Source organism: Mauremys mutica, chromosome 22 (genome assembly GCF_020497125.1).
Source record: "Mauremys mutica isolate MM-2020 ecotype Southern chromosome 22, ASM2049712v1, whole genome shotgun sequence".
In the NCBI taxonomy this organism is placed as follows: Eukaryota; Metazoa; Chordata; order Testudines; family Geoemydidae; genus Mauremys; species Mauremys mutica.
The window spans coordinates 8,118,564-8,130,745 of NC_059093.1; the positions used below are offsets into that span (position 1 = coordinate 8,118,564).

Here is a 12,182-nt window from a genome sequence, read left to right on the forward strand (position 1 = left end):
GGCAAAAAAGCTAGAGCTGGCCCTGCCTACTACATTGCCAGCTGCTTTTCAACTGCAGTGTGTAGGGGAAAGTGTGTGACAAGGAGGGTGTGGGGGCGGGGAAGGAGACTGTTTTGCGGGACAGTTTGTCAGCATGCTGTCTTGTAAGTTCAGACAGCGGCAGGAAGCAACCAGTCCTGAGGCAGGGGAGGGGGAAACCCCAACATCAACCCCCATCTCTCTCTCTGTGGGGGGTGTGTGTGTGTGTGTGTGTGTGTGTGTGTATACACACACACACCCCTCTGTGCTCAACAGCATGAGCATTCCACATTGAAAGGGGAGGGGCGCATGTCTCCAGGGCAGCCAAGTTAAAAACAATGAACAGAGCGGTCACTTGAGGCATTATGGGACAGCTCTGGAGGCAAACTACAGCACAGAAAGCAATCAAGTGTCTACACTGACCATAGAGCGCTGGAGCCTGTGCACAAATAGCCTTATGATTCTCATCGAGGGGGATTTTTTTTTTTTTGCAGGGCTGCAGCTGGGAAGTTTGTGCACAAAGTGGCTTGGCAGCATGTACATGTCTGCAGTTTGAGCGCAAAAAGCTGCTTTACTGTGCAGAAACTTGCCAGTGTAAGCAAGCCCTAAATTTTTTGGGGAGTATCTGCAGATGGAGAGAAGAGAATATTCCCCCCCACCCTCCCCTCTGCAGTCTTACTGTGTGACCTTGGGCAAATGACTTGACCTCTGTGTAGCCATGTCATAAAATGGGGATTATAATACTCAGTGCAGAGGGTGTTGTAAGAGTGAATGCTAAGCCTTAGCTCTTTTACAGAGACCTTTATCTAAGTACCAAACTGCATCTGTAACCAGAAGGCTTCTGGCAGCTTCCCTGAGTATTTTTTAACATTTTACAAGTCCCCCGCCCCCTTCTGCCTCCACTTTGCCATGTTCTTTCCTGTGTTGGTGCTTGAATCAGAAGGCATCTGACTGGTGTGTTCTCTCTCTTCAGGGTGGACAGTGTGGGCTTTGGGGATATTCAGAGTGAGGATGAGCTGTTTGATTTTGACACTGAGACTGATCCTCCCAACTGGCAGCAGCTGGTGAGCCAAGAGGTGCTGCTGGGGCTGAAACCCTACGAAATCAAACGCCAGGAAGTGATTAATGGTGAGTTTGTGTTTCTCTTTGCTGACCCACCAGCTCCTGGAACCTACAATTTCTCAAAACTTAAAATGAGCACTTTCTTCATCTGAATGGCTCACAGTTCGGAACAAGCTGTAGTTTCTGGCCTGCAAACTGCAAGCATGTGCAAACTGCTGGTATAGAGTTTATATATCAGTAGGTAACATGCAGAGATGCTAGACTGGCAGGAACAAGCAATTTTAGATGGCAAAACAAGGACCACCTTACAGCATGCTTGAAGGAATAAAGAGGCAGGGAGGACTATATACCACTTGCTGGAAAAAGCAGGATCGAAGGGAATGGCTCATATCCCAGCACGCTCATGGATACTTCATCTTGATCTCAAATCGTACAAGTCTACAGAGTTGTGTGTGTGACTGAGTAAGCTGATAAGTGTTACAATTTACGCCAAGTAAATGGTTAATTCAGTATCAAGTTTGCTTCCCTGCACATTCCTGTATCTAGGGTAACGGAGCATGGTTTCTCATTTCTTAGTACACCAGAATCTGGGCCAGCAAGGAGAGCACAGATGGGGGAGAGATTTTCGCAGATTCAGTGTCCTTACCCCAGAGTTAATACGTGCTATCTAAACTGCTTAATTTATTAAGTAACTCAATTGCTGGAAGATTCTGGCTTCCCACTATGGACCATGTTGGAATCCACAGACTGTTACTGCGTTAAATGAGTAATAATTCCATATTTCTTTTCCTCCTCTTCAGAGCTGTTCTACACTGAGCGAGCTCATGTCCGCACACTGAAGGTTCTGCATCAGGTCTTCTACCAGCGTGTACTCCGTGAAGGCATCCTGACCCCCTCTGACCTGCGCAAAATCTTTTCAAACCTGGAGGATATCCTTCTGCTCCACAGTAAGGGCAGATGAGGCACCTTTCAGCTCTGCTAGCCTCACGACAGCAGTGATGGATGCACACATCTGAGATATGCATACTTGCATCAGCAAGCATGTATAAGTATATCTGCACACAGTGAGCATCCGCACACAGCACTTGAATTACATGCACACAATCATTTCACACTTGGTTTACAAGAATATCTGTTGCCAAGGTGCCAGATACACTCTTGTTCTCATCCACATCCCCAAGCTGTCTTGAGGTGATATACACCCCCTTTTTCATAAACAGAGCAATACTGAGATGAATACTCGTAGGCACGTGTGAAAAAGCTAACCAGACAGGTGCTGCCCAGGAGGATAATAGGAAGAGGGCTACTAAAGGGAGCAATATGCATTTGGATGCTGATGCTTCTGAAAAGCAGTGTTTCCTAGTGGTTAAAGCAAGGGACTGTTTAGGATTCCAGCTGTATCACTGTGATATTTTTTTTGGGCAAGCCACTCGCTGTAACCTTACTGTGTCTGTTTCCCCGCATTTTAAAAGTAGAATAGCATTAACCCTCTCCTCCTTGTGAAGTAGACAAAGTAATGTTGGAAAAGTTCTTGAAGTGGTTATTTATTGTTCATTCTTATTAATGATTCCTGTTTCTCAATATTAGCCTACCATCTAGCACTTCTCTGTTTCACTTTAATTTGCTGGGTGATTATTGCAAATCCAGTCTCCTTTTTGGTTTGTTTGCATTTTGAAATAAATGACCAATTTAGACCGTATTAATTATCCCTTCTTTCGCCTTTTTCCCCCCTCCAGCTGGTTTGAATGATCAGATGAAAGCTGTCCGTAAACGGAATGAGACCTCTGTTATTGATCAGATTGGGGAAGACTTGCTAACCTGGGTAAAATGAATTTTTTTCTCCCTGTTCAGAAATGTAAATATTCCTGAAAGTGAGAGTCCATTAACCATAGTAAACAAAGCTCCAGAGAAACCAGTGTAATTCGCACCCACTAAGAAGGTAATATCTGAAATTGGTAATTTCTGTGGAGCTGATATGGAGGTGGGGACGCAGGACTGTGAGAAGGTGAAGGGAGCTCAACATGGAATTTGCTGAGTGCTTTATCTAGTGGAGTGCTTTTATTCTGTTAAAGATAAATACGTGAGTCATTTCGTTAAAGGTGACCTCCTTAGAGGAGAAAACTTGTCTGCCTTTTTTGCTTCTTTATGATGTGTGAAGGACAGAAAGGAGGGGTGTGTGTGTGTGTGTGTGTGTGTGTGTGTGTGTGTGAGAGAGAGAGAGAGAAGATGAATGGCTTTTGCTGGGTGGTTGGGTTACTTATATTTTTACCTTGGAAATATTGAGAATATGAAGTATTGTATTCCCTGTGTTTCTGCTGGAGGTTTCATAAAACTACTAGAGAATTGAAGTGGGAGTTTTCTCACACCCAAGTGGAAGGAATTGGGAGTGTTTTGAGTCCTTCAAAAAATGCTTGTATCCTGAGGGTCAAACTTTCTGTTGCTGTCTTGTGAAACCTATTTAATTTAGAGTTTCCGAGTTTGGCTAAAACTCCTTCCATTTTCAGTTGTTCAGTTTTCAGTCTCTTGTGATGTGTTCATCCCACCAGTTCTCCATTCCTCTAGCCAAAAGAAGGCAACATAGACCTGTTATTTCGGATGGAGGGAAGCCCCAAACCTTTTAGATCTCCTCTGTATATTGTAAAGAAGCAAAAAATTGCACACATGTTCCTTTCCTTTGCAGGTCACCTTTTAAATTGTGTGGATGGAAGGCTTGGGATGTCAGCAGGCTGGGCATTGTTCACCACGCCAATGCAGTCCCTTGGGATTTTTCAGCTGAATGGTCAAACCAAAAAGCAGGACTCCATTCCAAGTAGTAGGCATTTTCAGAGAATCTGAGGCCTTTTCTACACTGCAACTTTCTCGCTCAGGGTGTGAAAAAACACCTGAGTGCTGCAAGTTTCAGCGCTGTAAAGTGGCAGTGTGGACAGTGCACCGGCACTGGGAGCCGTGCTCCCAGCACTGGTACTACTCCCCTCGTGGGGTGAGGTGTTTTTTACAGTGCTGAGAAAGCGCTCTCTGAGCGCTGGTGCTGCAACTACACAGCCACGTTAAAGCAGTGCTGCGACAGCGCTTTAATATTGCTAGTGAAGACATACCCTTGGGCTGTCTCAAGGATGGGTGCCAAGGAGAGCAGATACAGGGGTTTGTAGCACAGTCTCTTGCAGTCATCAGCCCTGCTCCATATTTTATTGATTTATTTTCCAACTCCACCTGCCATCTCGCTGCAGAAGTTTGGGGCAGGCAACAAGATCACATGTTGAATCCTGGGAGCTTGTAGTGGTTGGCCCAACCACCCGGTTTCACAGGCAACCCTGGACTTGCATGTACAGGTCAATGGCAAAGTAAAATAGGCCCAATTCATCCCTCATTATTTAAATCGGTGTAGTTGTACCTGCTTACACCAAGGCTGATTTTTTGACTCAATGGCTTGATGGACAAAGCAATGGCATTGTGTCCTCTTCTGAGTCAGGAGTGACCTCCGTGCCTTGCAGTACTTTCTGCCTTTGGTATTGAAGGAAAGACTGTGATTGTGAAAAGTGGGTTGTGTAAAAGCAGGCCTCACGGGAGATCATCTCAGCTGCAAAGGGTTCCTCGGCGGGTTGGGGTGAAGAAGCCTTAAAGGCAGTCTGTATCAGTTTGAGACAAGGCGGTGTAAACATGGCTATTTTGGGGATCTGGGCAGCTTCTTTGCTTTCTGAGAGCAATTGCAACGTGTGCCAGAGCTCATGCTGGCACGTGCCCAGTTTGTCTGTCTAAATTTGGCTTCCTGGGTTTCTTGGCACAGTTCAGTGGAGCAGGAGAGGAGAACCTGAAACAAGCAACTGCCACCTTTTGTAGTAACCAGCCTTTTGCTTTAGAGGTGATCAAATCACGGCAGAAGAAAGACTCTCGCTTCCAAACCTTTGTGCAGGTGAGTTTCACTCAAAATTGGAACTGGTCCCAAGTTTGGATGATGGTCAGTGAAGGATAAGCGGGGGCTGTAAGTAAGGTTAATACAATTAGCAGGATTATATCTAACATTGCTGTTGGATTGGGATTATTTCCAACAGCAGATTGTCTCTGTTAATCACTTCTGGACAGGTGAACCTTTTAATGTTGAGGATTCAAGATACTGTGCTGGTAGAGAGAAGCATGTTCAGTTATAGGACTTAGATACCCATCCCTGTTACACTGTGCACATATCCGATTGGGAACAGGTGTTCTGTATAGCCCAGCAGGGCAGAGTAAAGAGTTGGGTGTGCGCCCCGAAGGCAAGAGACATGTGGTATACCTATCCCACTGGGAAGGACCTTGGCATGTGTGCCATCTGAAGAGGAGAGCATTATCTGCATTACCGCTGGATGGGAACTCTGGTAATACAAAGACTGATGTAATTTTGAAAAATGTAGTGTCTACGTAGTGTGAAAGACTAAGCTGATGTCTTCCCTATATGGCAGTGACTGAGATTGATTATGGATGGTACCAGCCTGTGTGAAGTAATGAGGGAAGGAAGCCACTGCTTTTGTGATGAGCCTTTCCTATATGTAATTTCAAATGAAACCGGGCTGTGTAGTCTGAGTGATAAATCTAGGCATTTCTTGTCTTGTATTTAATTACCGGAAATGTGAAGTAATAGACATTTATATGATGAATAGATGGTACATGTTCAGGTAATTATAGTCCTAATAAAAATGACAAATGCCATTATTACGCTGTTCAATTTTAGGATGCTGAGAGCAATCCACTGTGTCGCCGGTTGCAGCTGAAAGATATCATTCCCACTGAGATGCAGAGGCTGACTAAGTACCCCCTTCTGCTGGATAATATCGCTAAGTACTCAGGTAGCGCATTTCCACGAGGGAGCCATTATCTTTGTGCGTGCATCTTGGCAGTTTTGCCAAACAAATCTGACTCTTAAAAATGTATGCATAATAGATGGTTCACTGCCCTGGGTCAGTGACTGTTCTCAGCATGTGTCCTCCACCCTTTCTCATGTCTTTTGTAACATCCACTCCGTATGAGAAAAGCATATGCACTTGGGAAATAAGGTTCAAAAGAGATTTGATGCCTGCAAGCTTCAACATTCTCTCTTAAGCATTTTTAATATATTTGTCATGTTAATATCTAGGTGCTGGAAATAGTGTGAATGTTAGAAGTTCTCTCTTCGCACTGGATGTTGATAGACTTTTAATCTAATATTGCTACCATTACCACCCTTTAAATCTTCAGAGGGTTGTAGTAACGTTGATACACACAGCAGAACCTTACTCACCTGTACATCACTAAAATGCAGTTTTGATTGACCTGAAACTACTCGTGAGCTCATGTAGAGTTCGCTGACTAGTTTCGACCAAACCAAAAAACGTGACCAAAACGGTCATGTCGAAACAACCTTTTTCTTTCTGCTTGATTAGAAAAAATTTTGTTCTGGTTTTGGGCAATTGACTCTCAAAGGTGATAACTGTAGCACTCTAGTCAGGATGCGGGAGAATCAAGTTTGAATCTCTGCTCCAATGACTATTGTTTTCTTTAATACAACATAGAACATCTTCAGTGGGAGGAATTAAGAAAGACTCATAGAGGATATCCTAAAGCTCAGTGGCTAGGGGACTCTACTAGGATGTGAGAGATCGAAGTTCAGGTCCCTTTTCCACATCAGACAGAACCCAGGTTTCCCACATCCCAGGAGAGGAGCCTGACACTAGTGATATGCTTGGTTATAAGGGAGTTGCTCCTCCCCTGCTTTGTGAATCTTGTCCTCTTTGCTTTTGTCAAAATGCCTGAAATTTAAACACATTTTTTCAAATTGGAACAAATAATATAAATATCCAAAACACAAGATCTGGTAGTAATGGGGAACTTGAACTACACAGATGTTGGAAAATTAATCTGGAAGTTCTTGGAATGCATTGGGGACAACTCTTTGTTTCAGAAGATGGTCTAGGTTGTATATTAGGGAAAAGCTATTTCACTAGGAGGGTGATGAAGCACTGGAATGGGTTACATAGGAGGTGGTGGAATCTCCATCCTTAGAGGTTTTTTAAGGCCCAGCTTGACAAAGCCCTGGCTGGGATGATTTAGTTGGGGTTGGTCCTGCTTTGAGTAGGGGGTTGGACTAGATGACCTCCTGAGGTCTCTTCCAACCGCAGTCTTCTATGATTCTATGACTATTCAGAGTAGTTATCAGTGATTTGCTGTCTAACTGGAGGGTGCATCTACTGGGGTCCCATCCTGGGTCAGTACTAGTCAATATTTTCATTAATGAGTGAGTTAATGGAGTGGAGAGTGTGCCTATAAAATTTGCAGATGCCCTCAAACTTGGAGGGGTTCCTAGCACTTTGAAGAACAGGATTAGAATTCAAAAAGACCTTGACAAATGAGAGATCTAAAATTGGCAAGGAGAAAACCTGACCTGTGAGGAAAGGTTAAAAACGGGGCATGTTTAGTCTTGAGAAAATAAGACTGATGGGGGGGGAGGGGAGACCTGATAGTAGTCATCAGATATGTTGAGGACTGCTAGAAAGAGGACTGCGATCAATTGTTCTCCATGTCCATTGGAGGTAGGGCAAGAAGTAAGCCGTTGAGTGTACAACAAGGGAGATTCAAGTTAGATATTAGGAAAAACTTTTAAGTGCTGAAATAGGCTTCCGAAGGAGGTTGTGGAATCCCTGTCAGTGGAGATTTTTAAGAACAGGTTAAACAAACACACCCCTGTCGGGATGGTCTAAGTTTACTTTGGTCCTATCTCAGCATGGGGAGATGGACTAGAGGATGCCTTGAGTGTCCCTTCCAGTCCTGCATTTCTCTGATCCAGAGAAAATTTCCAAAAAATTCCATTTTGGATTTGACCCAGAACAATTTTTTTTGATTGCCAGCAAACAGAAAAATCCATTATTCACCCATCTCGGCCTGGAAACGGCACAAAAGCTTGGTGGTAATTCCACGTGCACCCTTCTTAATAAAGGTTTAATAACAGATGCTGGCTGCAGTGAAACCTGATCTATAGTATTACTTTCATGTTTGCACAGAATTTTTTTCCCTTCCCTATTTTTAAAATGTTTGTCCTTTATAGAAAAGGCTGCAGCTTAGCAGCTGCAGTTGTTCTTTTAATCTATCTAATTATTTAGTCATGTTTACTTGCCGTTAACAATTTATCACTTTTTCACATTGGTTTCAAAGTATGAGTAGTTTTATCAGATGTTATGCATTCACCACTGACCCAGCTCCTCCATCTCTTTAAACATTAGACAGCACATGGGAAAAACGATGCATGTCTTTCCTGTTTCTTCCCCTGGCCCTCAGTCTGCCCTGACCAACCTCTCTAGGAACTAGAATGGAATTCTAGCAAACTTCTCTCACAGCTCAGAATTCCCTTTGGGCAGGAATTGATGAAGTGGAGAAACTTTCTGTAAAGTCCTTGTGTGTCCCTGTTTTGGGCGGGGAAGGTTATAGAATGCCGCCTCTACTGTTTGATCGGTATCATGGACCTGTATCCAGTGTGATTCAAACCCTAGCTCTCTCTGAGGTGAAGCTATTTCCATCATTAATCTGTGAAGCGATGAGAGCTAATTGAATGTTTTACAAAGTCCAGCTCCCCTCTTTGATTTTGGGGGGCCAGTGTGTTGCATTAGATACTAGACTAAATGGACCATTGGTCTGACCCAGGATGGCCTTTCTTATGTTATGTTCTTAATTCTCCTTTTACCCCTCCCCTGAAGCTCACCTCGTCTTTATTTCTTTGCCCTGTTGTAGAACGGCCTGAGGAGAAGGAGAAAGTGAAGAAAGCAGCGGATCACTGCCGTCAGATCCTTAACTATGTGAACCAGGCTGTCAAAGAATCGGAGAATAAGCAGGTAGGAGGGGAGGGAATGAGAAGGCTGGACAAGGGTGGATGATGGGGAAATGAAGAGAAACAATCCAGAATTGCTAGCACTGTGGTTGAAGGAATGGAGCGCATTTTGTGGTGTATGCTCCTACTACTGCTAGAGCTAGAATCCCAAGCCTCTGATCTTGTTGAAGTTCTGAGAGTCACCTGCATGTATTTTGACTCTTCCAAGTTGTCTCAAACCAGTATAACTATGACTTCATCATGTGTCTTCCAGCGTTTGGAAGATTATCAGCGTCGCCTTGACCTGTCCTACTTGAAGCAGTCGGAGTACCCTATGCTGGATGAGATCAGGGTGAGTGGCAGAGCGGAAGTGATTATTGAACCATGATAGTGACCCCTTGTAGTTAAGCTGGTGATGCTTCCTGCTATAACTTTGTTGTAAAGTCAAAAAAACTCATTCCACTTGAAACTTCTCATGAAGAGTCTCTGGTGAGAGGTAAATTTATTTTATATAAAGATGAAGTGGAACATTTATTAGATATGAAAACCTGAACCTCCGGTTGCTCTTGGAAGGTCTCCATGAATTTAATAACTTGATCTTGCAAAACGGAGAGTGTCTGTGGAACTTGTAAATGTCATGGAACAAAACTGCTATGGAATACTACGTTTTTCACTTGTATATCACAGGAGAGAGAACTGGTACACGGCATTTATATCCCCTTCTGAAACAACCAATAGAGTATGTATACCTTGTGGTGGGATAGCTCTGTTATCTCCTACTTCGCAGTACTGCTGGCAGAACAAGGAAATCCTTTGGGAGAACCAAAGCTTAGAAATTCTGTTGACTTCACAAGTGGAACTTGTAGCTATGCTTGATTCACATTGAAGATCCGATGCTATAGGTAGCTGAGCTTCTAAATCCAGTGCTAGAGGGCTGTGCTTCATGTCCTGTTTAAACTCCAGCAGGTCTCATAGTGGAGCTTGTAACTTTTTTCTGATATAATTTTGTTTAGGGGGGAGAGGACACAGATATCTAGGGACAGGGCTGCACCTTCTGGTATAAATGTACAAAAAATGGTCAGGATATATACTCAGTGTTCATCTTTTCATAGTAGTATATACAGTTTCTTGCACTGTTAGTGACCATGTGGAAGTTCTAACATGTTATAATATACAAAGAGGTGTCTTTGTTTCAAGGCTCATGGAGTTCACTCTAAAGTTCTTTGGCATGATATGCCAGCCTACTAAAAAAGGCTTGCAAACGCTTTAAGTCATGAAATAAAGGACTCATGGAAATATTAAATCTGCCATCTTGATATAAACTCTGAAACTTGGAAGGAATGGCTAATGAAAATTACTGCCTCTGCTAGCTTGCCTGCAGATCTCTCAGGAGCCCTGACATGATGAGTAGCAGCCGTGTTAGTCTGCATCCGCAAAAAGAACAGGAGTACTTGTGGCACCTTAAAGACTAACAAATTTGCTGCAGCTCACGAAAGCTCATGCTAAAATAAATTTGTTAGTCTTTAAGGTGCCACAAGTACTCCTGTTCTTTCTTCTGACATGATAAATAACTCAGTGACATGTTAAAGTCCAGCAGATCATCAAAACAATTCATTCTTCAGAGTGTGTGCTGCAGGCACTCTTAACGTACAGTCCACATTTTAAAGCACTAATGAAATAAAATATAAATTCCAAATATTATTATGAATTGTTGAGAAAATACTGCTGGAAACAATCCATTGTTATGATAATGCCTCAGAACTTCATTTAAAATAAAAACCTCTAAGGTTGTGTAAAGCTGTGTACACTCATCCCTCGTCCAAACAAAACCTCATTAGAACATTATAGCTTGAAGATACTTGCGTGTCAGAAAGTCTCAAGTTCTTTCTTTCATGCTGTACCTAATTTTTGAAAACTATAGGCCACAGGATCCAACCCAATTTTCCATATAGACTTAGAAATTGTCCCCTCTACTAAAAATCCTATACACTCACCCACTACTTAGAGCTTAAATCCAGTCATTAAATACCCTGGCATTTGCTAGTGACCACAGCCTCTCCCCTATTGTCCTTTACCTAGACTACCCAGGAGCTTTCACTGCCCCACTTACCCCTGGGAACACCATTCACCTTCCCAACACCCTCTTGCCACAGGCAGGAGATCCCATGTTATCACATTCACCAAGGGCACTGGAACCTTTGTAGAAGTACGGGGGGGAGGGGGGAGAGGGGGCATTGGCACTGGGGTCCATGCACCTCACTCTTTACCATGGGCATAGTTTCAGGGGCGGGGCAGTGTGCCCCCCACCCCACCAAACTGCAGCCCTAGGGCAAGCATGGAGCAGCATTGGCTGGGGCTGCATTTTGAGGCTGGAGAGCTGATAACAATAAGCTCCCCCGCTGTGAAGCACAGCCCCAGCTGGCGCTGCTCCATGCCTGCTTGCGGCTTGCAGTTTGGGGGGGGGGCATGCTGACCCCTCAAATTACGCCCATGTTAAAAAGTAGGGGGGGGGGCATGGCCTTTTGGCTCCCTGTGTGTAGGCACTGGAACCAAAGTTTCCATTCCCTCACCCTTTACAGTCCTGACATCCCCCTGTGCCTGATGCAGGGTGGGAGAATCCTATCCTTTCACAAGAGGGAAAACAGAAGTTTCTTTCATGTGGCACGAGGTCAGTGAGTGCTGAAAAGTGAAACAACCCAGAGGTTCTAGGTTCACACAAATACCACAGATTCTAAATCTCATTTTACCTGTCTTTGGATTCAGCTACTGGTCGTCTGACAGGAGTGCCTTTTACCTTGACCTCCAAAGTTCCCATGTAGTGAATCCTATATGAAAGCTACTTTTTTTTTTCCTTCTCCTTCCCCCATATTGACAGAATTTGGATTTAACCAAGAGGAAGATGATTCACGAAGGACCTCTGACCTGGAAGGTTAATCGGGACAAGACTATTGGTGAGCCTTATCCCACCAGCCAACTTAAACTTGGGTTTGTGACCAAGGCGAGGAAAAGATGTGGCATAGCTGTGATTCCCAATGATGAGTTGTACTGCTGCCTGTATGAACTCATGTCTGCTCCTCAAGCGGATTCAGTTATTCTTGTCAAATCTGAAATGTGTCTGAGGATCATTAGGACCATGCTGGGGCCCCGCAGTCTGTTGGGAGATGACAGTCCCATCTGTAGCCCTCTGCTGTGGTTCTGATGAGAGAGATTTGCAAGCTTTGCTTAGGCTGGCACAGCCTCTGCATATAATAGAGAAAACAGCCTTTTTTTTCCTATGTGCCCTGAGGTGCGATGT

General features: G+C 43.9%; 1 protein-coding gene across 4 annotated transcripts in view; it reads left to right on the plus strand.

Annotated features, from left to right (window-relative positions):
• ARHGEF12 (Rho guanine nucleotide exchange factor 12) overlaps window positions 1-12,182 on the plus strand; it is a 97,058-nt gene that overhangs the window by 68,286 nt on the left and 16,590 nt on the right. For all 4 annotated transcript variants that reach the window (XM_044996896.1, XM_044996897.1, XM_044996898.1 and 1 more), the window contains 8 exons: window positions 992-1,146; window positions 1,881-2,027; window positions 2,817-2,902; window positions 4,865-4,990; window positions 5,786-5,900; window positions 8,812-8,912; window positions 9,162-9,239; window positions 11,763-11,838. In XM_044996896.1, the coding sequence (XP_044852831.1) occupies window positions 992-1,146; window positions 1,881-2,027; window positions 2,817-2,902; window positions 4,865-4,990; window positions 5,786-5,900; window positions 8,812-8,912; window positions 9,162-9,239; window positions 11,763-11,838 (884 nt within the window). The remainder of the gene's footprint in view (window positions 1-991; window positions 1,147-1,880; window positions 2,028-2,816; window positions 2,903-4,864; window positions 4,991-5,785; window positions 5,901-8,811; window positions 8,913-9,161; window positions 9,240-11,762; window positions 11,839-12,182) is intronic.